The 26,543-nt window shown below is 40.2% G+C and overlaps 2 protein-coding genes across 4 annotated transcripts; both read left to right on the forward strand.

The window, feature by feature from the left end:
• The first annotated feature begins 674 nt into the window (after window positions 1-674).
• On the forward strand, window positions 675-4,889 carry LOC133532834 (uncharacterized). Its single transcript, XM_061871687.1, has one exon. It carries the CDS (start codon window positions 942-944, stop codon window positions 4,887-4,889), a length of 3,948 nt encoding a protein of 1,315 aa, XP_061727671.1. The 5' UTR covers window positions 675-941.
• Window positions 4,890-5,625: 736 nt separating this feature from the next.
• On the forward strand, window positions 5,626-25,795 carry LOC133532457 (oocyte zinc finger protein XlCOF22-like). Of its 3 annotated transcripts, none has more exons than XM_061871142.1 (13): window positions 5,626-5,859; window positions 6,636-6,764; window positions 7,953-8,117; window positions 9,332-9,484; window positions 11,088-11,216; window positions 12,647-12,735; window positions 14,500-14,622; window positions 14,936-15,049; window positions 15,784-15,925; window positions 19,183-19,241; window positions 21,247-21,451; window positions 22,041-22,146; window positions 25,674-25,795. In XM_061871142.1, exons 1-13 carry the CDS (start codon window positions 5,743-5,745, stop codon window positions 25,691-25,693), a joined length of 1,551 nt encoding a protein of 516 aa, XP_061727126.1. In that variant the 5' UTR covers window positions 5,626-5,742; the 3' UTR covers window positions 25,694-25,795. The 3 variants fall into 3 exon arrangements, with proteins under 3 accessions (XP_061727126.1, XP_061727127.1, XP_061727124.1); XM_061871143.1 differs by having other exon boundaries at window positions 22,041-22,110; window positions 25,672-25,795; XM_061871140.1 differs by having other exon boundaries at window positions 5,627-5,859; window positions 22,041-22,115.
• Window positions 25,796-26,543: the final 748 nt, after the last annotated feature.

A 26,543-nucleotide genomic window follows, 5' to 3' on the forward strand; every position in this document is an offset into this window, starting at 1 on the left:
AAGGTTTACTCTCTTATGCTTGTAATGTAAATGATACTAATAGCCAATTGAAATAACCATAAACCAAATGAAATAATAGTCAGGGTCGGTGCGCGGGGCCCCCCTAGGCGCGGGGGGCCCTTAGCATATGCTTTTTCTGCTGTTCGGTTAATCCGCCACTGTACCCAGCTCGACATATAATTATTGATCACCACCGACTGGCACCGATTTTTTATGTACGACTTAAACCATCTTAAGAGATCCCCTCTAATACCAATCAAGTAAAGCTTAGATAATAGAATATCATGGTCAATTCGATCGAAAGCTTTACTGTAATCTGTATAGATAGATAACATCCACCTGATGACCATTGTCCATCGACTCAGAGATAAAGTCATTGAACAGAGCCAGGTTAGAGCCAGGGCCATAATACTGTAAATTTTAAGATTTTATGTTCAAATGTACCAATGCGATATTTGTGATGTATAGCAAACCGCGTAGATGACACCAACGGTCAAACGTCTACCGCGTTCAAATTACCCGCGCGCGCCTCTCGCGGACATCTCCCGGCGCGCTACACGGAGTAGAGCGAAAGCCATCTATCTCACTCTAACGTTAGGAGTAGTAATGTCGTCCCGCTCCCGCGCAACAGCATGGCGGGGGGTTCTGTCTTGCCGGTCGACACACTTTATCGCGCTCTCGATAAACTTGTTAAAATAATTAATGTAAAACTGTAGATTAACTGATTATTGGGCTTAAATCTCTAAATTGTGTGTAAAGTAACCTGTGAGTGTACGGATTGTTGTGTTAGTGGTCAAATAGACTGATTCTAAACCTACACGTCTCTGTTATTTCATCAATCCCTGAGAAACCCTCTCATATATGGCGCATCCAACGTGAAATAATAATTAGTTCGTTCGAAAGTGTAGTTGAAAGTACATTTCTTTAGTGAGTGTGTCGATATGCCGCCGAAAACGAAAAAAGCGGCTAGTACAGAGCCCAGCACCGACGACGAGCAAAATGGCGGTGATGGTGAGATCTGCGAAGAAAGCGCGGTAACTACGGCAATGGCCGATATGACTATGTTTTCGACTCAAAATGTGCAAAACATCATAGAGACGCTACAGCGATCGCAGACCGAAGCTCTGAAAGAATTATTACAGTCAGTATCGTCGCGTACTACGTCGTGTACAGCTCAAGGTCAAGGAACGTTAACGGGCTGCAAGACTACGTTCTCTGGTCAGCCGCAGGAGTCAGTGGAAGCATTTATTGACGCAGTAGACGCCTACAGTGAATGCGCACAGGTTTCTGATACAAATGTCCTGCGCGGTCTGGCATACCTTCTAAAAGAAAACGCGGCGACTTGGTGGCAGGGCGTGAAGCAGCAAATTACGTCATGGCAGCAGGCTAAAGAGAACCTTATAAGTGCTTACGGCGATCGCCGCCCGCCCCACCGCATATACATAGAAATATTTTCATCGCCACAGCAAACGGAAAACACCGACGTGTTTGTGGCGCGAATACGTTCCCTTTTCGCGCGGCTTCCCGAGGGAGATATTTCCGAAAAGGCGCAACTCGACATGACTTATGGACTCCTGAGCAGCAGGATAAGGAAGAGGCTACGGAGGGAGGACGTCGCAAGCTTTAAAGAGCTACTCCGCCGTGCACGAAGCGTGGAGGATTCCTTCGACGAGGGGGAGAGGAAACAAACACCGCCGCAGGCTGCAAACCGCGCGGTGACCTCGAACCAACGCGCGCCTCCTGCTTCGACAACCACGGCGCGTACGGGTACATCGCACGCCAGCGGCGCGCCAGCCGCGACCGCGCCGCCCCGGGCGCCGCAATCGTCCGCGCTCGCGCAGCCGCGCACGTCGCCGACGCCGACTCAACCGGCGGTCGCGCAAGGTCCCGGCACCGGTATCACCACCACCGTCGCTGACGCGTCTGTGAAGAAGCAGCGACCCGTTTGTGCGTACTGCCGAAGGTTCGGACACTCCAAAGACCAGTGCCGTAAGCTTATGAACTCAGGTGAGTCCACGTCTAATAATAACACTGCAAATAGTGCAAATGTGCGACCTATAAGTGAAACAAGTGATATTAGCTTTTATAGTGTCGATTTCAACTCGTGCAATGTCGCGTCTAAAAATAGAACACAAAATGCCTATTTTTCTATGAGTGACACATGCAGCAATTTGAGCCTTATTCTGCATAGTAATAAAGTCGAAAATGGCACTACTCATCATTGTTATGAATACGATGTACCTCGTAGCAATATGATTCCTGCATGTACCACCACAGCTACTACAGGCGAGAAATGTTTGCATTCTTTTGTACCTAAAGCCGTTAAAAATATTACGTGTGCTACCAATTCTTTGCAAACGACTAACCCTCATTCATGTAACGAACAATTTCGCTGCCGCGGACCGCTTAGTTCTATTACAGTTCCGACGTGTTCTAGTAATTATTCAGTAATTTCAAGCGAAGACGCGCGAAAATGTTCGATGACGGATAGTCGTGAACAAAACGAGCTTTATTTAACAAACGGTCGTAACTCAATTTTGTGCGTAAATAATAATAATCGTCCCTGTAATAATAATGAATACTCACCGTTTGCGTCAAAGTGTATTAACCCTTCAAATAGCGGGGATGTTACGGAAGTAGACACGTTTTTTGGCGCGGACTGTGGTAAGATTTCCGACGATGAGTTGATATACCTGTATATGACTTACGTTGATGGGGATTGCGAGACGGTGGGTCGAACGACAAGACCGATTTTTAATATAGAGATTTTAGGCGTGAAGGGCACTGGTTTGGTAGACACGGGTGCAAAGCGGTGCGTCGCGGGCCACACGCTCTATGCTATACTCTTGCGTCGAAACCACCCGCTCCGCACGATAACGCGCAACATTAAGCTGGCCGATGGGGTGTCGCGTGCGATGGAAGTACTAGTTACCGTATTAGAGGTACGATTAGAACAGGAAATTGTTAAGATTCCATTCCTAATTTTCCCTTACGCGACTAACAATGAAACGTTGCTAGGCATTGATTTTCTTACTGCTGCTGGGGTAGATATTGATTTCCTCGAGTTAGTATGGTGTTTCAGTAGGAACCGCACGGTTCAGTATAAACTATGTTTCGAGCCTACTTCGTCCAGTGTAACCTGTGCTACCACAAACGTTCTTCGGGATGACGAGGGAAGTCATCTTACACCAGCTGAGCGTCAGGCGCTTGCTGGCGTCCTTACTAGGCACGCACACGTCTTCACACCAGGGGGAGCTCCAACCCCTTATGCTGAGCATCGGATAGAAACAGGTGAGCACCCTCCTATAGCAGTACAGAACGTGGTAGCCGACACGCTGAGTAGACCAGTCTGCTCCGGAGACTCTCGTGAGGACTGCGGAGTCTGCTCGGTTGTGGTTGACCTACCAACGAAAAACCCAGCAGAGTTGAGGCGCGAACAGCTCGCTGACCTCGAAGTGGAGAGGATTGTCAAAGAAGTCGAGGGTTCTAACGAGGTGGCATCTCGGCGATGGACGGAGCGCGGCTACTTGATGGAACAAGGGGTACTATACAGGTACAACCCCGATTCAGATAGCGAGACTCCACAGCTCGTTATACCCATTAGTCTCAGAGCAGAGATTCTGAAGGAGTGCCACGACTCGCCGGTAGCCGGACACCCTGGCGTCGATCGTACGTACCAGAAGATTGCCCAGCTGTACTACTTTACAGGTATGCGGAGAATAATCACTGATTATGTCAAAGCCTGCATACACTGTCAACGCTACAAAGCCATAAATACCAAGCCTCCAGGTCTTCTGCAAACACCGCTCATGAACCAGCGCAATGAAGTGCTGGCCATGGATTTATTCGGTCCATTGCCACCAGGAGACCAGGGGGAGAGGTGGATTTTCCTTGTCGAGGACACTGCTACCCGGTGGACAGAGCTATACGCACTTAAGGACGCCACCGCGGAAGCCTGTGCGGTGATTCTCGTCGAGGAGTATTTTATGCGTTTTGGTCTACCTCGTCGAGTCATTTCGGACAATGGTGTTCAATTCATATCCGCAGTTATAGATATAGTTATAAAACAGAATCTTGCCCCGTTATATCACCCAGAAGCTAACCCTGCGGAACGCAAGAACCGAGACATGAAACCGATGTTGGCACAGCTCGTGGAAGAAGACCACACTTCTTGGCCACGAAAATTACCGGTGATTCGGTTCGCCTTGAATAGTGCAAGATGCCGCACTACAGGGAAATCACCTGCTTATTTGACTTTCGGCAGGGAAATGCGGTCACCCACAGAGGTCATTCATGACCTTCGTGCTATCTTGGGTAAAGATAACTTTGTCCCACAGATAACTCCGTATCTCCAATCGTTTTTAAACTCGTTATCAGGGATTCGGGAACGTGTGGAGATCCAACAAGATAAAGCGAAGGAGTATGCCGATGCGTCGCGCCGACCTTCACAGGAATTTGAGGTAGGTGACTTGGTCCTCCTTAAGTCGCATCTGCTCAGTAACACGTCCAAGGATGTAAGTGCAAAGTTTCTCCCACGTCGCGATGGACCGTACGTCATAACAGAGAAGGTTAGCCCTACGACGTATACAATCGCTAGCACCGACCAACCTGATATTTCTCTCGGAAGATACCACACTCAGGACCTTACTCGTTACCGAGGTAACGACGGCGATACCCCAAGACCTGTTGTTCCTAAGAGGAATCGTGGACGTCCACCTAATACTGATAGGAATGATAGGGTACTAGTCCAGGAGCGGGGGCGTTCTCCAGGACTAGAGGGGGAGCATATAGCAAACCGCGTAGATGACACCAACGGTCAAACGTCTACCGCGTTCAAATTACCCGCGCGCGCCTCTCGCGGACATCTCCCGGCGCGCTACACGGAGTAGAGCGAAAGCCATCTATCTCACTCTAACGTTAGGAGTAGTAATGTCGTCCCGCTCCCGCGCAACAGCATGGCGGGGGGTTCTGTCTTGCCGGTCGACACACTTTATCGCGCTCTCGATAAACTTGTTAAAATAATTAATGTAAAACTGTAGATTAACTGATTATTGGGCTTAAATCTCTAAATTGTGTGTAAAGTAACCTGTGAGTGTACGGATTGTTGTGTTAGTGGTCAAATAGACTGATTCTAAACCTACACGTCTCTGTTATTTCATCAATCCCTGAGAAACCCTCTCATAGATGTTAAATAAAACTTTTCTATGTCTATGTCTAAATATGTTGTAAATATATGAATAGTACACTATTATTTCTAATTTAAGTTTTTAATGCAATAAATGCATTATTCAAACTAACATTAACATTGCTACCTACGAAAATATTACAGGATTTGTCTATTTGGGGAAAATAAATATAAAACTTAATGGATATGACTAAATAACTGGAAGAGACGCATTTTACTTAAAGTACTACGAAAATGAAAACTATTCATTTTCGTAGTACTTTCGTAATCAATGTCTTCGATTTCGGAATTGACCTATTATGAATAGTATTTACTGAAGACGTTTACTGGATTGAACTTACTGAAAAGAAAAATTCCTACTTATGACAAGGCAGTATGGCTTAGAGCTTTAGCTTGTCCAAATGGACAAAGAAAAAAAAAAAGTGTTTATATGCTCTTTGACACAGACTACACAGTCTCTGTGTTTTGATTACAAAATTAAAACGTAGTGATTATATGCTCTTTGTACAAAATTGTAAATAATCATATAATGAAAAATAGTTTCTTATTTTCCGAAAATGAATGAATTTAATTTGTTTAACAGCAAGTACACATGCCGTGCCTGCATGAGAACTGATCAAGATCTTTCTACAATGTCTGCAGATGAAATATTGTTGTACCGTGATTTCGTAAAGGTTTGTTAAATGATTTAACTTTTTTTTTTTTTAAAGATAGAACGAGTTTCCCGTGAAAAATGTTTATTAATTTACAGTAGGTACTATTTTGTAGTCAGTAAATAAATAATATAAATAAATAAGTATTGAACATTTTTGGGAGAATCAACTTTTTAGCGTCACTAGTTGCCATGGTTACGATTAGTTGTCCAGGGGACAAAAGTTCATTGAAATACTGATTTTATGGTACTTAAAACTATGGTAATTAAACTTGCGTTTTTGTGGTCGTTATAACCAATGTCCATAATGGGTCCCCTACTAAGCATGTTAATAGAACGGCATACAACGTCTCTTCAAACAAACTGTGCCACTGTTGTCCCTTGGACAACGGGACAGGATAACAAAACAAAAAAAGTTGATTCACCCTTTTACACAAATTGACTAAGCTCCATAGTAAGCTTAAGAAGGCTTGTGTTGTGAGTACTCGGACAACGATATATATATATATATATATATATATATATATATATATATATTATAAATACTTAAATACATAGAAAACACTCTTGACTCAGGAACAAATATCTGTACTCATCACACAAATAAATGTCCTTATCGGGATTCAAACCCAGGATCCTGGACCATCTGCTTCATAGGCAGGGTCACCACCCACTAGGACAGATCCTACGTCAAAATAAATAAAGCTAACATTTTACAATAGTTTACAAGTAGATTTGTTGATGTGTCATATATCTCATATGAACATTGTAATTTAAGGATCATAAAATTATTTTCAGCTGAGAAGTGGACCAATACACACAGTGATGAAATTATGTTTCTTATGCCGAAGTATGTTTAGCAAGTTTTTGAAATTCATCATACAATGTCAAAGAACATATGAAATTATGAATGGAGTATCGAAAGAGGTGAGATGGTTATCATTTTTAAGTCAGTAGTCAAACCAAACTAAATTGGCAGCGATTTTGATAGCCCAGCCTGTACAAGTGTTAAGTAAACATCATAATTTTATAGAAGTATGTCATTTGAAATAACACTTGTGCAGTCTGTGCTATATATAAATAACAACTGGTTCGAGTGCCATCTTGACAGTTACGCCTGGTGATTAATTCCTTTGTTTTTTTGCTCATTAATAATTGCTTTAAGTGTAATATTGATAGCTTATTTTACAGTTAACTAATGTGGTAGTGTGCAGTGAATGGAGAATTAATCTCGAAACGTGTTTAACCAGCATTTTGGATAAATAACTCCACTCTAAGACAAAGGGTAAACTATTTAACACATGTGTTCTTCCCGACCTAATGTATGGTAGCCAGACCTGGGCCCTGACTAAGCTACTACATCCCATCTAGCATGCTGCCAGCGCGCCATGGAAAGGAGCATGATAGGTGTACGGAAGACTGACCGGCTACAAAACACCCTAATTAGGAATAGGAAGAAAGTCCAAGACATTGCCATAAAAATTAAAAGACATAAATGGAAATGGGCTGGCCATATCATCCGAGGCACAGATAAATGGAGCAAGCGAGTCACCCAATGGTACCCAAGAGAGGGAGAGAGAGGAGCAAAGAGACCTCTAATGAGATGGGATGATGACATTGCGCAGGTAGCTGGCCGTACCTGGAGCAGAGTGGCAATAGATCGGAGAGAGTGGAGAAGGTTGGAGGAGGCCTTTGCCGAAGGGCAAGCAGGCAAAGAATACAAAAGATGGGAGATAATAGAGAGATAGTTCCTACTGTTCTTTGTCCTGTAAATAAAGGCTATTTTATTTTATTTTATTAGTCCACATGCTACCAGTCCAGTTATCGCTTTTCAAGATCTAATAAAACCACCATACACTGTCTTGTACTAACTATACAATTTTTGTTATATTTAGAGCTCCTAATACCTTGATACTGGCGAAATAGTCCCACTGGCCTGAAGCCATAATTTTAAAGGAATAAATGAAAGAAGTCTGTGCTATAAAAATCGCTGCCAACTTAGCTTGGTCTGACTATAAGACTAAATTATTTATTTTTGGTTGGGATGACTGTTATAGGGCAGAACTCTCGTATTTTGTTTTATATGTTTGTAACCGTAATGTTTTCATGTTTCAGATTGAACTAAACAAATACAAACTTCATGACTACTGTTGTACGACGGTCACTCATTATTTGGGCCCTGAGATCGAAGATGATTTGATTTATGATCGGTTTGATACTGATGACAAGTATGATGATGATTTGCCTTTAGTCATGTTGAAGGATGTTAAAGAAGACAAGGTAAGAGGAAAAGTAGGTATAGTCGTTAGATTTGAAGCTGGCCCCGAGCGGCTAATCCTTTGTCTAGTGTTAAGTAAAACCACACGTGTTACTACCTGCATAAAAAATGGTCCGGTGGTTATTTAATTACAACTCCTATGCTTCAAAATGAAAAAATGGAAAAATAATTTGCGATTTCTTGTGTCGTCCCTCTACGGTTACTGAGTGTCGGCGAGTCGAACGCTACAGAATTAGTCTAAAATCGAGATACTGAACAAATGCGTGCTATCGGAGAGCGCATCTACACTGGTTTTTTAGTGGCACGTGCTGTTTTACTTACCAAAAGACAAAGGATTAGCCGCTTGGGGCCAGCTTTAAATCGAACGACTATACCTATACTCTGTATCTTTAGGTATTTAAAAAAAGGTAAACAAAATCTACTCTCAAATGGCTCCTTCAGTCAGTTGAGGGTAGATGAAAACATTACATGATCAAATAATGTAGGTTTAAAGTCAGGTCGTTCAGTGACAGATCCAGGCGGTTTTGTATTTGGTTGGTTAACCAATAACTACCCGAACATGTACAAATTGTTTGTTTACTTTTATTTAAGTACCTAAAGATACAGAGTTTAAGTAGCAACAGAAATAAGAATGATAGATTGTGTCACAAATGGACAAAATTACATATTTACAGCGAGGGCGCACATTGAATCCTGAGCGTAGTGAGGTATTCAAGTGTTAACGCCCACCAAGGTGGAAATAATTTTGCTACCATGTCTCACATATTGTTTTTCACATCGTCTATGAGGAAAGTATTATAATTACAAAATATTCTTTCAGCCAACAAATAGTATGTAAAACAAAAGTGTCCTCGAACAGAAAAGTGCCACTTTGATCCCTCCTAGCAGGGAAGAAAAAGCCCTTTTCCGTATAGGTGATGTGAAAATGATTAAATGGGTGAAGCGACTATTTTTAGGGTTTCGTACCAAAAAAGGTCCAAAGGAACCCTTATGGTACGACTCTGTCAGTCTGTCCATCCGTCTGTCACATCGCTAAATATCTTAAGAAATACTTCAGCTATCGATTTGAAATTTGGAACAATTATAAACAAAGCTAAACTGCTAAAAAAAATCCCAGTTGTTACTGTTGTTACCACTGGTAACTAGTGGGAATAACCCAAGTTCCCCTATTTTCCTTCGTTTGATCCATACTGAACAAGAAATCCTGAATTTGCAGCAAAACACGATAGAAACATCAGAAACGACTCAAGAAGAAAAAAGAACAGAAAAGAAAAGTAGCAAACAGAAAAAACAGCTCAAAGAAGGTTTCAGTTCCAGAATGGTGCAAGAGACTAACGAATATGAAGTCATCAAACTAAGCAAAGAGCAGGTAACATAAAGGGATGGGAAGGGAAGTATGAGAGATTTCCATAAAGCATGCATAGGGCCCGCATTCGGGGAACTGTTTTCATTGGTCGAGTATGCGGAGCCCGTATGCGGGGTGCGGGAGATTTCCATAACGCATGCAATTATGAATTTCACTAGTCGTTATACCACCTAGCCGCCTGCGGGGAGTCACCCGAATGCTGTATATCGACCGAACTATCGACTTATGAGTTTCACTAGTCGTTATACCACCTTACCGCTTCCTGGGAGTCACCCGCATGCTGTATATCGACCGAACTATCGACTTATAAGTTTCACTAGTCGTTATACCACCTTACTGCCTCCTGGGAGTCACCCGCATGCTGTATATCGACCGAACTATCGACTTATAAGTTTCACTAGTCGTTATACCACCTTACCGTCTGCGGGGAGTCACCCGCGTGCTGTATATCGACCGAACTATCGACTTATAAGTTTCACTAGTCGTTATACCACCTTACTGCCTCCTGGGAGTCACCCGCATGCTGTATATCGACCGAACTATCGACTTATAAGTTTCACTAGTCGTTATACCACCTTACTGCCTCCTGGGAGTCACCCGCATGCTGTATATCGACCGAACTATCGACTTATAAGTTTCACTAGTCGTTATACCACCTTACCGTCTGCGGGGAGTCACCCGCGTGCTGTATATCGACCGAACTATCGACTTATAAGTTTCACTAGTCGTTATACCACCTTACTGCCTCCTGGGAGTCACCCGCATGCTGTATATCGACCGAACTATCGACTTATAAGTTTCACTAGTCGTTATACCACCTTACTGCCTCCTGGGAGTCACTCGCATGCTGTTTATGGACCGGACTATCAACTAGTGAGTTTCACTAGTCGTTATACCGCCTGCGTGGTTCCCGCACGCTTTATATCGACCTGGTTAACGACCAATAAAACGAAGCCATTAGGGCTTTCGCTATAATTCATTTTTAGATACTTTTATTTAGCTTCACTATATATGTATACACTTACCTATATTTGTATATAAGTGTCCCACTTAAAGTAAAGTAAATCATTTATTTTCCCAAATATTATGTGTAGTTGGTGGAATACAACGTTATTCAGTATCAATGTTTGTACCTTAATTTAGGCATGTTAATGATAAGATGTAATGATGTAAGATGTTTGATATTTACCAGTCGCTTTTCGGTGAAGGAAAACATCGTGAGGAAACCGGACTAATCCTAACAAGGCCTAGTTTACCCTCTGGGTTGGAAGGTCAGATGGCAGTCGCTTTCGTAAAAATTAGTGCCTACGCCAAATCTTGGGATTAGTTGTCAAGCGGACCCCAGGCTCCCATGAGCCGTGGCAAAAATGCCGGGACAAACGCGAGGAAGAAGAAGAATGATAAGATGTAATGTTTTGAAAAATTGTGTACCGCCGAGTTTCTTGCCGGTCCATATTGGGATACCCTCCTCCAATTGAGGAGGTTAGAGCCGGTGCAGCTTTATTTGACGTTCATAAGCGCATTGTAATATGCCTACTTGAATAATAAAAATTACTCTATGGTTTACGAGAAATGGTCCGTGACTGTACCTATTTGTCATAAACAGGTGTTAGAAGAAATGGCGGCGAAATCGAAAAGCGACAAGTACCTGAGATCTGTGTACAAATGCGAGAAGTGCGTGAAAGGGTTCAACTTTAAAGACGTCATCGACAACCACATGAAGAAGCACTCACAGGTAACTTTTTTTTTGTAATTTATTGTTTATAAAAAAAAAACAGTGAGGACGCCAAGCACGAAGAATTTCGTACATTGACTCGTCAATTCGTATTTTTATTTTTTTTTATGGTAGAGGAGGGAAACGAGCAGACGGATCACCTGATGGTAAGCGATTACCGCCTCCCATGGACACCTGCAACACCAGAGGGGTTGTAAGTGCGTTGCCGGCCTTTAAGATGGGAGTACGCTCTTTTCTTGAAGGTTTGAAGGTCGTATCGGTCCGGAAATACCGCAGGCGATAGTTCATTCCACAGTATAAAGATTCGTATAAAGATTATTATTCGTGTAACTTAATATCCCTATTTGAAAAATAAACTATCTTTAACTTTACCCAATAAAATCACATATGTGCTCTATTAATATTAATTAAAAGGCCTAGGGATGTGATGTGATGAGTCAATCGCCTACTGGGCGGTGCAGTCAGTCATGACCGAGATACGTCTACACTGGCCGTTTTGTGCGCGAGGAAATTCGCGCGTATGCTCGCTCTGTGTGTAAGTACTTATAGGTAGACACAAGTATATCTAATGTATAGATCTAATGTATCAGATGGAAAATGAACTGCATGCAACATAAATATATAAGTACCTGGGTACTAAAACAACTTACGTTTAACTATATTTTTTAGACCAGCTAATGAACTTTGAAAACAATCTATCTACATCGTATAAATGTTTAGTACCTGGGCGACCGAGCTTTGCTCGGTTATAACTATTTATTGTAATATGCTGGTGTATAGGTGACAATCTTAACTACATTTTTTTACCAAATTGAACTTGTCTAAAACAATAAAAATTAAAAAATTATATATAAACTTGAACATATAAAAATAAAAAAATTGTCACCGGGCGAGATTCGAACCCGTAACACTCGTTTAGCAGTCCGTTAGTCAGTTATCAAAATGGGAATATTTTGCATATTGATTAAATGACACCCAAAAAGATTTACCATTTACCACAATTATGAATAAGGAGTGAAAATTCGCGGTAAAAAAAGCTTGTAACCCCCATAAATACTGTACATTTGACATTTTGAAAGACCTCCGTCTACACTGGCGCCCCTAGCGACGAAATTAAACGCGTTAGCCCTCATTCCCGCGCGTCTGCTTGCATCCCCTAGTGGACCGGCAGCCTAAATCTCTGTTTCAATCATAATATCAAAAGTTCTAGTCTAGTAAGTAAAAGTAGTAGTAGTAACTTGCTCTGGCTATGGTTCGCCTTTAGATTTCCCTTGCACGTAGTACAGTCGCCATCTGATATATCGGAGCGGCCAACGTGCTCACAAATATCTGAACACGCCTCTATTGTTAAGGCGTTAGAGTGTACGTTCAGATATTTTTGAGCATCTCGACCGCTCCGATATATTAGGGTATGTGTTATTTGATTGCAGGAAAGCGGCACGTTGAAGTGTGAGATTTGTGCTCAGTACTGTCCGAGTGCTGTATCTATGAGAGGACACATGAAATCGCACACCACTAGGTAAATTAATAGGTAGGGTAATAGGTAGGTAGGGTAATAGGTAGGTGGAGTTGCAGGTGTACATAGGCTACGGAGACTGCTTACCATCAGGCAGGCCGTATGCTTGTTTGCCACCGACGTAGTATAAAAAAAAAATATATATAACTTTATGATCTACATACATACGTGTATATACTTAATATACTATATAGCAGGGGCGGCGGGTCCATACAACTCGATTCCCACCGGCTTGCCTAAAATTTATTGCTACATAAACCAAACTTATATATCATCATTAAAATTAAAAATATATCCATAATGAAAACACTACGTATTACATTACCTTGGAATTGATAACACGATTTACTAAAGCACTAATCATAGCAGGCGCGCGAAGTAAAGCTAAGCTTGACTATTCATTCATGCGCCACTACACAGATACGAAAACTCACGCACACGCTCATAAAGTTTGCTATAGAGAGTCCACGCGAATGAGCTTCAAAGCAACTCGGTCTTGTATCGGGTTATTCATTTGAATAAAAACCTTAAACATAATACCATAAGGTTTATATTGGAAAAATGCATGCACATATTCATAAAGTCCGGGAGCAGAATCTTATGTATTCTCAAGTTTAATAATTTGATAAAGAACGTTTTTTCAAAGAAAGTACTGTTTGTAGGTTTGTAGTAATAGGTTTTAGAATTTGTGTGTTTGTGAACACTCCCGTCCCGGTTGTTACCAAGGCTTGTTGTTATTATTAGAGTTTTAAATGTTTTTATGTGATTTTATTTACTTGTGTGCACGAATTTATATATAAAGTTACTAAACTAGTGATATTTTGTATGTTGTGAGTATAATAGTATGGCAAAGGTGGTTATACACTAACTGCAAAAGGTCGCGCTCAAGGACACACCTAGCGCACGCCTCACTTTTATCATGAAAAAAAGTATATAATGTTAAGGTGTTTTTTTGTTCCGAGTTGCCTAGCCAGAATTTTCACGCGCCGCTACTGCTATATAGTGATATAGATACAGTAGAGTATGAAAACATTTTTTTATTTTGTTAATTCCTGTGCCGTCAATCAATATGCCATTGATTGTAGACAGGAATTGGACTGTGGTCCCCCACACAGAACTACCTGCCTCGCGAGGAAATTGTCGCGCGAATCAGCTTGACCGGTGGAAACGTGCCTCGCCCGAGGCAATGCGGCCGCGAATTCGGTTACTTCGCCCGAGGCGCGTCTACATAGACCGAGATGCTTCGGGCGGAAATTTCTTCGCGAGGAGTTCAGCGCGGACCCGCCTAATGATCCAGTTTTCCAAAATTATTGTTTCAGTTTTTCACAATTTTTAACTCAACTCGCCATCTGAAGATGTTGATGTAGATTGCTGAAATTTTGATATAAGAATGAACAAAATTAAAATAAATGTTTTTTCAAGTTTTTTCGCTCCACCCTAACATGCCGCCGAATATCAATAATAATTGCATATCTCTACATTGATTGAAACGTTATTGATTGGTTTTACTCCTTAATTTATTTATGTATACATATATTTATTAACAAATATTCCAAATATATGTGGAAAGCTCTATCTCCTTTACGTATACATTTATTTATTTTATTTATGTACTTCTATATCTTATATTAATATCTTGTATTTACAGATTTTAAACACATCAAAATCATAATTGCCTGGATATTTTTGTCTTCGGTTTAGTCCACGTGTTTCATTTTCCTCTTATTACACATTCGCATTACGAATAAATTGTATCTATAATTGCAGATATAAATGCAAAATATGCGGTGCGGTTCGGATCTCCCGACAACATTTGTTAGAACACTACTCCATTGAGCACACTTTCGACGCTAACACATACTCCTGCGAGCAATGCTCCTTCACCACCAAGTGAGTACTTTAGGAACGACATTTGTTAGGCTACCCCTGAGAACACACTTTTGACGCAAATACATACTCCTGCGAGCAATGCACCTTCATCACCAAGGGAGTATTGTAGGAACAAATTTAAGACTATCCTGAACTTTGTTAAATTGTAATGAGCACACTTTTGACATGAACACATACTCCTGCAAGCAATGCTCCTTCACCACCAAGTAAGCACTGTTGGTACGAATCCCTACTTATTATTATAAATGCGAACGTAACTCTGTCGGTCTATCTGTTACCTCTTCACGCTTAAACCGCTTCTTTTTTTTTCCAGAAAACGCACAGTAATCCAGAGACACGTAAAAACCCACAAGGTCGGCAAAAATCTGACGTGCAGCGTGTGTGGGGCCGGCTTCAACAACATGCATGCATTACGAATGCACGTGTCGTGAGTACAGCTAAGCTAAGCATACTAGTCCATACAATACAACTGTTCACATTGAGGACCTTTTACAACCCCAAAAGTAAGGACGCTAGGCAAGAAGAATTTCGTTCATTGACCCGCCATTTCCTATTTCTGTCGCACACGCATAATTATAGCACTGACCCTGATGCCAGCTGTTAATGCCATTGTGCAAGTGGGACAGCAATATGCGCGATAGATATAGGTGATGGCATGCTAGTGTATAAAAATTTTCCTGCTTAGCGTCCTTACTTTAACAATATAAACAATATATAAATTCTAGGTTACGTAGCTACTAGGCTAGGTAGAAAAGAGACGAATTCCCAATGAGGGCAAAAAAGAAAATTACGAAAAACTAATGTGACTAAAAATTACGTGACGGAAAACGTATAAGACATCTTAAGAGAGAAACTTAGTTACAGATTCTGACTAAAGTAGTTAATGACAAGAAACGAACGAGACGAATAAAGAACGAGTGACGAATGCACAATGATACGAAATAAAAAATAAACGAGGAATGAATGAGACGAGCGATGATATCGTCTCCCGTTGGCGTTCGTGACGCTTTGAGATCGAAACATTTGGACGTATTTTAAATTCATTATACGCCATATACTCATAATCCGTTTATAAAGATATATTTCAAAAGTAAAAATCGCGGTAACCGAAGACAATATTCAACTTCTTTGAAATTTTAAAGTCCGTTAAACTTGTTTCAGCCGCCACGACCCCGCGCAGCGCTTCAACTGCCCACAGTGCAACATGAAGTTCATATACCCGTCCCTATTGCACCGGCACATGTTGTCCCACTCGCACAGGGACCACTACTGCGTCGAGTGTGACGTCACGTTCAAGTCGCTAGTAAGTTGTTTTAGCCAGATAGGTGGATCCATACAGAACGAGCCGCCTCGCGAGGAACCTGCCGCGCGAAGCAGTTCGGTCGGTGGAGACGCCTTGCTCGAGGCAATGTGGCCGCGAGTGCGTGTGCCGAGTCAGGATGGCGGGTGTACCTAAATAAAAAGCATATTGCTAAGCATAAAGCTTTGACGACCTGTCTGGCCGGGTGGGTAGTGATCCTGCCTATGAAGCCGACGATGGTCCCGGGTTCGAATCCCGGTAAGGGCATTAATTTGTCTGATGAGCACAGATATTTGTTCCTGTTCCTGAGTCATGGATGTTTCGTATGTATTTAAGTATTTATAATCTATCTATATAAATGAAAATGAAATGTGTTTGTTAGTCACGCATAAACTCGAGAACCGCTGGTCCGATTTAGCTAATTTTGGCATTGAAATGTTTGTATTAGACCACAGAAGGTTTAGGAAATGATGATTTTGAGAAATCCAACCTTTAAGGGGGTTAAAAGGGGGATGAAGGTTTGTATGGGGTTCAAGTTTTATTTTAAGCTAGGAACTTGATACCTTGTAAAAAGGTATTTTAATTAAATAAAAGAAAAAAAATATCAGCGTTTTTGAAAATTCATCCCCTAAGGTGGTGAAAAAGAGGGGTTGAGAGATTGTATGGAGATCAAATATTTTTTTGAGTACGGGATTTGAAATTTTGTACGTAGGCTTATTATTAAAACAAAAGAAAAGTTATTTCAGTGTTTTTAAAAATTCATCCCCTAAAGGGGTTAAAAAGTGGTTGAAAGTTTGAATCCATTTCCATTGTTCTGAAACTTCTTATAAAGGCATAATAGCCGATTACAAATAAAAGTTATTTCAACGTTTTTGTGAATTCAACCCCTAAGGGGGGTTAAAAAGGGGATGAAAGTTTGTATGGGGTTCAAGTTTTATTTTGAGGTAGGAACTTTAAACTTTGTGAAAAGGGTTTTTATTAAAATAAAACAAAACTAATTTCAGCGTTTTTGAAAATTCATCCCCCAAGGTTCTGAAAAAGAGGTTGAAAGTTTGTATCGAAGTCAAACATTTTTTGAGTGCGGGACTTGAAACTTTGTATATGGGCGTATTATTAAAATAAAACAAAAACTATTTCAGCGTTTTAAAAAAATATTTTCGTTAAAGGGTAAAAAATTTGAATCCATTACAAATGCTTTACAATTTCATAGAAAAACATAATGTAAGATTAAAAAAGTTATTTTAACGTTCTTGTTAACTCAACCCCTAAGGGGGTTAAAAAGGGGATAGAAATTTATATGTGGTACGAGTTTTCTTTTAAGCTAGGAACTTGAAACTTTACTCAAAAAGACGAAAACTGATACATATATATCACCTTTACTGAAAATTCATTCCCTAAGTTAGTGAAAAAAGGGTTGTAAGTTTGCATCGGGAACAAACATTTTTGTAAATAGTGATCTTAAAATGTCGTAAAACACAATAATAGGAAACAAGAATATAGATTTCAGCGTTTTTAGAAATTAATCCCCAAGGCAGTTTAAGTGGCGTTCATTGAAAGGTTGTATTAATCCCCTAAATTGGTGAAAAGGGGTTTAAAGTTTGCACTCGATTGGAATAGTGGACTTGAAAACCTTCGTAAGGGATTGAGATGGATTATATCGAGAAGAAAATAACAATAAAAAAGTGTCACTGTCACAAAGGATTGTCATTATTGGTTGTCGAACTTTATGGGTTTCTGAACAATGGAATATGGTAAAAAACCTGACCATAACTATTTAAACTACAAATAAAACGAAATTAGAGTCAGACCAAGCTAAGCTAGCAGCGGTTTTGATAGTCCAGACGGGGCACGTGTTATTTTAAACGTCAAACTTCTACTTACACGTTTACCCAACACTTGCACCGTATGGGCTATCAGAATCGCTGCCAACTTATCTTAGTCTGACACTAGGAATCTGAGGTTAAATTGAAAAATACAGCTGCCATCTTGAATTTCTGCATATTTGCTCTAAACAAGATGAAAATCGACATTTGAGGATCCGAGTAGACCTTTATTATGAATCTGAGGCCAAAATTGATAAAATACCACCATCTTGGATTTCTGCATTTTTGCTCTCATCAAGATAAAAATCGATATCTGAGGATCCGAAGAAGCTTTATTATGAATCTGATACCAAAATTGCCAAAATCGGCCGGCATTTTATTCTGATCAATATGAAAAAAAACCCATCCGTCATCTTGAATTTCAGCATTTTTGCTCTGATTAAAGAAGAAAATATATGGTAATAACTTGAGTTTAAGCAGATATAACAAAACACGTGTACATTATTTTTTCCTGTTCTCAAACATATAATCAAACAAGCCATTAACTAGCAAGTTGCTCGAGCATCACTTTCTATAGGAGTTAGAAGATTTAGTAACTTTTTAGTACTTTGGAGGACAATTTCTCCCAATAGGTTGAGTTTGGGCAGCTAAAAAAAAATACGTGTCCGTTATTTTAGACTACTCTATAACATATATAAATATAAATCAAATCGGAAGCGGACAGTTGGGTACCTTTCCTTGTTAGTCAATTTGTGTAATAATTTCCTGTCATATTTATTCATTTATTATCTATTTATACCACATATCTGTACCTAATTTGTACTATTTTAGTACCCCCTTTAAAAAAATGGAATTTCCGATACTTGAAAAAACAGTAGTCTGGTACTTAGTTATTATCAAAAAACAGTACACCCGCCATTCTAACATGCAGAATGGCGGGTGTATTTTATTACCCAGTGATCCCGCGATAATAAAATTTATAAAAACCAAATTTTTGCACCAATTTTGTTTACAGGAGGTACTAAAAAAAATTTAAACTGTTTATTATAATAAAGTTACAGAGTTACCATTCGTTTCTTACTTAGCATAATCTATTCATTATAGATTGTAAGCTAAGGCGTATGAAGCTTTAGTTCAAAGTACATTATTATTACTTACTAAAGAGTACAAATTAGGTACAAAAATATGGTACGCTTTTTTTTTTTATTTAGGTACACCCGCCATCCTGACTCTCACCGTTTACTTTCCCGAGGCACGTGTCCTCCGAGTTGCTTCGCGCGGCAAATTCCTCGCGAGGCGACTCGTTCTCTGTGGAGCCGCCTACTGCCGAAGTTTAGTCATGTTGTGTTTGTGTGGCACATTTTCGATAAATCACACGCGAGTTTAATTCAAAATCGAATTTTATTAATACAAAAATAAAATTAAATGTTGTTGCAGGATAATTTAAAACTCCACTTCAAAAGGGCGAAAAAACACAGAGACCCGTCAACATACAAGTAAGTTTGTTTTTATTATTATTTTCAATAATTAGGCAAAGATTATAAGTTAAGCTAAGTTTGCACCGTACAAAAGACAAGTAAATAAAAAAGACTTGCAGCCTCCCTACATTCAACCGATAACCTTTCCTTAACATATTCACTGCCAGCAACGCATATATGCGTTCACCGTCATACAAAATCACGCCGCCTGGCACTGAACGCGTTAAGCTGTCGCTACGCAATACTTAAATGACTTTCCATAACTATACTCTGTATTTTTATCTTAAAGCTAATGTTAGTACATACATAAGTATTTATATAATTATAGCGAACTATATACTACAAATCGCGCTTCTATTAAGTAAATAAGCAAATTTTCTCAAATAAACAGTTTCAAGAAAATCCGCTTAGGTACTCACTTATTCCTGCGCACATGAGTCATGCAGCAGTTATTTAAAAATATAGTAAACACCCCTATAATGGAACAGGCACCAGTAATGGGATGGTATAGACAAATCCTGTAAAACAAGTATTTACCATCAGCTTTAAATCGCTGGCAACATTTTACCATAAACAAGCGCCAAGTAGCTGCTTAAGTTTAATTTTTCATTGATATTTGTTAGTTTGAAAATGAATGACGCCATACATCCCATGACTGGAGCAAAAACCACAGTTTTAATTGGTTAATAATATTGAAACCGATTGCAGTAGCTTTCATTAAATACATAGAAAACATAAAGGACGAATTGGACATTCAACTTTTAAAGCGTAAAGCGGTAGACATTTTACAGATGTCGGTGAAATATCAAAAATACTCCTAATTTTCTCTTAAATGGGATGATTGGTGCAGTTAACATAGGCCATCAACCCTGTCCGCAATCATGGTCAGGATGCTGTTGAAGCTGGCCCGTACTTTGCGCACCAGGGATGGCTCGCTTGCGCATCGTGGTGTAGAAGCAATCTACCCACGCTTCTGCGAACATCCCTGACGCGCTACAGAATCTAGGCAACCCCCATCAGCAGATCAGCCAGCACCCTGCATGCGTTGTTATATTGAACGCGCAGAGCATTGTACCGTTTCACTAGACTTAAATCGACCGAGATATAAACCCGAGGATCTTTATTCTTAGTGGAGTCTAGTGAAACTAACCGTGAATCATTCAAAATGTTATTGTACCGTTTATAACTTTTCATACTCCTCTACTGTTATCTCATATCTGTCATTTATGCATTCATTAACACGAATATAAGAACATACATAAAAGGTTTCAAGAAAAGTCTATATTGTCTATTCCTCATAAAAGCTCTTGTGCTTTTATAAGCTATAACGTTACTGCGATTAATGGCTACCAACCTAACAAAACCAAAACGAATACAGTTTTAAACTAAGTGCATTGCTGCCAACGTACAACATATTCATTTGGTTGCATAGTAAAAATAATTACTTCATAAGTCAGAAACACGCATGTGACACCCGTAATATAGCAACACCCATTGACTACGAAGACCGCTTAGCGTTGCTTGTTAGTCTCCGTAGGCTACGGTGGCCAAAATTGAGAAAAAACTGTCCAAAAAATAAATTTAGCAAGTAGCAAGTACCAGGGCCTCATGAGTTACGAGGAGGTGTCGCTGACCGGCCGGCCGCGGCCCGGGGCGGGCCGGGCGCGGAACAAAGTATGCTCGCGCGTCTTGGCTATATACTTTTGCTGTAATTTGTTTACCTAAATTAAGATTTATTTTTGTTGACTCGTAGGAAAAATATTGTATGCAACGTTGTATAAGTAGGTCAAAAAATTCTCGTGGCGTATTTCTTTACAATGTTCGCCTACGCCTTCGGCTCCGGCTCACATTGTAACTCACGCCACTCGCCTTTTTTGACCCTTCTTATACAACTGTTGCATAGAATACTATTATACGTATAGTCTGCCCACAGGCAGGATTTGAACCCTCATAATTCGAAGACAGGTTCACAACCGACTAGTCTACTAGGCCGTCACTTTTCGCTTAAAGTTCTTTCCTTCAGGTACAAATGCTCGCAATGCGACGAGCGTTTCATCTCGCCGTCCTCCGTCCTGGCGCACCTGAGCGCGACGCACGGCGCCGCCAAGAGCCACGCGTGCGCGCTGTGCGGGAAGCTGTACTCCAGCAGAGAGAGCGCACGGAGCCACGAGAGGCGCGCGCACGCCAGGGAGAAACTAGCGTGTGACGTTTGCAATAAAGACTTTGGCGTGAGTATAAGTGGCCGCCATTTTGATTTCTGTTGTTACTGGGCCGATTGTGTTCAAAACACCACCTGTCATTTACAACACGTTTTCGTAAGTGTGATTCGTGAAGAGCCACGTATGCGCGCTGTGTAAGTAAATTGGACCCGGGTACGTCCTTAAACTACGTCCAAAAGAGAGGTATGGGCATTGTGAATATCATCTCGCTTTGTGTGGCAGGGCACAGCCAGTGGATGCCATTCCAGATCTAGAGCAGAGCCCAACTGAAGAAGTACCTCCACCTTACAGAAAACAGCAGCCAAATAACAGTAGACCCTACTCATAGTGTTGTGTTCCTGCCGGTGAGTAAGGTTGCCAGAGCTCAATGAGGGGGTTTAGGGTCGGCAACGCGTATTTAACTCCTCTGGAGTTGCAGGCGTACATAGGCTACGGAGGCTGCTTACCATCAGGCGGGCCGTATGCTTGCTTGCCGCCGACGTAGTATAAAAAAAAAAAAAATTATAGTAAAAAATCAGACACAAACTATATTGGTACATTGAATCGAATTGAATTTTCAGTGTTATCGAATATTTTATGTTTGCCAATATTGTTGCAGCGTAAGTACGTGTTGGCGAAGCATCAGAGTGCGCACGCGTCGCTGTGCTGCGGGGTCGACTCTACGGACAAGAAGGTATACCTAGCCGTGACCTATTTAATTAAAGGTATGCTTATCTCTTAACCCAGGGGTTCCCAAAGTGTGCGCCGCGGCGCCCTGGTGCGCCGTAGAAAGTAAAGAGGGGCGCCGTGAGTTCTATCATCATCCGAAACCACAAATATTCGCGGGTACCTATTTGAGCGCTCGCATCGGTAAGTAATATAGCGTCGTGTCACTCTTTTTCGACCATGATTTTAAATTTACAAGGGCGCCGTTGCGAAATACTAAACTTGTAACTGCGCCACATGTTGAAAAAGATTGGGAACCCCTGTCTTAACCTTTTGAACGCTTTAAGTCATAAACGCCAAAGTAACGGGCGTAAGCGAGCTAATTTAAACCTTACTTGAAAGTGTCAAGGTTACTTTGACCGCGTCCGCCATAACACGACCATAGGTACGACGCCTTTAGGTGTTCTTAGCGTTCAAAAGGTTAAATGCACAGTGTATCTATTTTTCAATTTGTTCACTCTATATTATTTTATGTCTTTTCATCACACTTGCTCGAAAAAGATCTTATTTCAGGCAGGTGTACTGAAGGACAAAGGCCTATTTAGTTCCCGCGGGATTTATGGATTGTGAAAAAAAAATGCTACAACTCCCTAGGGACGAATACAAATTATTCTATTCTATACCCATTTCATTTACCATGACGGGATTCCACTTGAGACCAGAGAGTGCAGTGTCTTTTAAAGTAAATGAATTTGTAACCGAGACTATATATGAATATAAACTATATATTGATAAACATACTTAATACAAATAAACATACATATATTAATACATACATAATTATACCAAGTGTGAATCATTAAGTTGATGAAGAAGAAAGTTTCATTTCATTTCATTTCATTTAGAAAGAAAAGTTTGTCAAGGAAATACTTGCGCAACATGCGCTTGAATGTGAATTTGGTCTGCGCTTGTCTGATAGAGAGTGGGAGAACGTTCCAAAGTCTGATTGCCTGGACAGTGAAAGAATTGGACATGAATACTGTTCGGTGTTGGGGGACAATGAGCTTACATGTAACTGTCCAGTGTTGATCCTTTTGTGTTATTATTTGACCACACGCTGGCTTTGAAGAGCAGAGCTCGTAAAGCAATTGTTAAACAATAGATCAACATTATGGTTCTCATTGTGCAGTTTGAAGTGGAATCCCGCCAAAGTAAATGAAATGGGGTATAGCTGTAGGTAGGATGCAAAAACATTTAATTTTATGCATAATTAGATAAGATCTATTGTTATAGTGAAACGAACGCATCCGATTTTTTATTAAATATTGTACAATATTTTAATTAAATTGAAAATTAAAAAACCCATTTTAAAGGTACCATAAATGCCTTACATCATTTTGGATAACAACTGATGCTGTTCAAACTGCTGGATCGATTTCTATCAAACAGCTAAGAAACACCGCAAGGAAACTCGCTTTCACGTGAAAAAACCGCATCGGAATCGGTCCATCCGTTGGAGAGTACGATGCCACAGACAGACGTTACGTTGTCGTCAAAAATATATCAACTCTGCCCTTTGCGTCGGGGGTTAAAAAATAACACTTGTTTTAAGACGAAATGACGGAGATTGGAAAAGTTATAATCTGATGATGTTTAGTAGGTAATGTAGGCTTTTTTGTTAAAAAAAAATAGTATATCTGAAGTTCAAACCCGGCTCGTACCAAAGAGAATTTGAAATGAGGTGGATTGCCAAAGAAAATTTTGTAGTCACAGTAAATTTACTGCCATCTTTCGACACATGATTAAAAATTTTAGAACGCCATTTGACTTTGATCCTTATTCTTTCACTGATATGTGTTAAATATCAGAAAGTGGCGCCATCTAATAGATAAAGGCCAAAGGTATGGCAGAATCGTTTCGAGCGATGGCGCCATAACCTTTAGGTTGTACCCGGTGAGATCACCATCTTGACAATCCACCTCTATTGCGAATTCTCTTGGCTCGTACCAATGAGTTTTTCGGAACCTATGTACGAAATATCATTAGATATTTACCAGTCGCTTTTCGGTGAAGGAAAATATCGTGAGGAAACCGGACTAATCCCAATAAGGCCTAGTTTACCCTCTGGGTTGGAAGGTCAGATGCTTCGAGCAACACCGGGAAGGGAGACGGCATTCATACTATTTCTCCTCTGCCAAAGCATAGGTACAACTGTACCTAAGGCGGTGCATGTCGTGACTCGTCCGTACACAAAAAGAGATCGAGGTGTGCAAGACTTGTATTTGTGTCGTCATTACAGATTGGATTTTGTATGTAGTGAGTGAGAGGTGCGACTGTGTGCACGTTTCCCGCAAAAAATGGCAGAATGATTCAGAATCAGAAATTTATTGGTAAAACTCAACATTTTACATGTCATTTTTTCTTAACCTAGGTATAAATCAGAAAAAAAAACTAGAAATAATTTAAATAATTCATTAAAATAATGGTTCAATGACCAAATAGGTACAATTATTATGCAATAGGCAGTTATTTATGTGAGTGGGTCAATGATATACCTAGTTCATTGAGTGGTTTTATTTTCTCAAAAAATTCTTCAATGGTGTAACAAGCCATGAGTAACAAAATATTTTTCAGTTTATTTTTAAAAATTGCGTCAGATCGTGATTCTTTTATTATCAGCTGGAAGAGAGTTGTAAATCTTGGGCCCCAAGACACTAAGTGATTTCCGAACCCTAGCGAGTCTCCGAGATGGCACTACTAGCAGGTGCTGATTAGTTCGGTAAGATATCGCTTAAGGCTCCTCCCTTCCGACGTGTCGGATCAATGCCGGATTTAGAGGTCTGGAGGCCTCGGGCAATAAAGGAGTGGAGGCCCCCTGGCCCTCAAATTTTTCCAAAATTTAAAATGGTAAATTTTCCGAGTTCTCTATTGTGGGGGCCCGTCTTCCGGTTGCCCTCCCCTAAATCCGGCCCTGTGTCGGACGCCGGTGTTGCTCGAAGGTCAGATGGCAGTCGCTTTCTTTATTTTTATTTTTAACAACAAAAATATAATTTAGCCTATGTGAATTCTAACACGGATTTATCAGTAAATAATTACGAGTCACATACACGTAAAATACGTACATTGTATATTCATCATAAGGCGTTTAACATCTTGACGGATGATTTTAGAAGCGTTTGTATGTGAGGGACAACGTCTCTCGTGGCTGTATAAGCCAATGCGGGGCCGGCATTTGCGACCTCATTTGTGACGGCTAAGGAAGGGAGCCATGTCGTATAGGGACCGTGCGCGTTGGAGGATCTGTCATCTTGTGGCCTGAATCGGAACAATAAACATGTACATTCACACGTCACGTGTTTTCTTGTACATAGTAGATTCTGCCATCTTGTGGGCTACATTGGAACAGTGAACATCACATTTACGCCTCGCGCCAAAAATCTGACGGCTCCTGTGCTGCCTCCTACAGTTCACGCACGCTCCCTATATTAATTTCGGACAAGGATTTTTTTTTTACACAAGAAAAATGCATATAAATGTAATCCTTTTTATACATGAATTTGTGTCTAATCTTTTTTTTTTTTTTCAGAAACATCAAGAGGAGAATAGCTGCATACAACCAGTGAACCATGAGACTTGACTGTAATATAATATAATGCCTAGTATTTTCATGCGTCGGTTTATATTTTCAAAATAAAATATTTATTCTAAGGATTTTTACATTTAAACCTCAAAACCTGTAGGTTTTTCAGGAAACATAACCTATAAATATACTATTTTTCAAGTGTAGGCAGAACGTGTCAAAAAGCAATTATAGGGTTGTGACAATGCAAGTTGACTTGACACATGTTACATAGAAAATAAGCCATCATTTATAAGAAAGGGGAATTTGGAAAGAAATATTGAGATTAAAAAAAAAACCAGGCTCAAAATCTCAAAAAAAAATTTTTTTTTAACTCTCAAAAAGAAAATGGTACCTTTGATTCTTTTCATATTATTGAAAAATAAATTGTATGACAACTATGTACATAAACGCTATATTTTAGGGTCAAAATAGCACTTTTCTTGATCTTTCATACATTTAGGACAGACTAATGTAATGTGACGTCACATTACATTATCATTTTGTTAGAGGCGTTTCAATCGTCGAGTGTCAGACTTTAACTCTCATTTCTGACCGTGTTGCTTAAATGTCATGAGTCCTATATAGACGTTTGATCCTCAGGAAAATCAAGATCGATTGACATTATTTACAAAAAAACTGTCAAGTAGCCAATTGTGGTGTAAAGCCGGGGTGAATTGGATTAGAAATAAAAGTTGTACGCTATACATTGAACTATTATTACTACGCATAGAACCGGCACTGAAAACCAGTATTTTGCGCCATGAAAATAAAAATAATGTAGTGAAAATTTGTACTTAGTTGTTCCGTGGTTGTGTTGTGAAGAATAGGGTTGTT

The sequence above is a fragment of the Cydia pomonella genome, chromosome 27 (genome assembly GCF_033807575.1).
Source record: "Cydia pomonella isolate Wapato2018A chromosome 27, ilCydPomo1, whole genome shotgun sequence".
In the NCBI taxonomy this organism is placed as follows: Eukaryota; Metazoa; Arthropoda; class Insecta; order Lepidoptera; family Tortricidae; genus Cydia; species Cydia pomonella.

Coding starts and splice junctions, on each gene's coding strand:
- LOC133532834 (XM_061871687.1), top strand. CDS start 942: ATGCCGCCGAAAACGAAAAAAGCGGCTAGTACAGAGCCCAGCACCGAC.
- LOC133532457 (XM_061871142.1), top strand. CDS start 5,743: ATGAATGAATTTAATTTGTTTAACAGCAAGTACACATGCCGTGCCTGC. Junction 6,765..7,952: donor TGAATGGAGTATCGAAAGAG/GTGAGATGGTTA, acceptor TTCATGTTTCAG/ATTGAACTAAACAAATACAA. Junction 21,452..22,040: donor TTTGCAATAAAGACTTTGGC/GTGAGTATAAGT, acceptor ATATTGTTGCAG/CGTAAGTACGTGTTGGCGAA.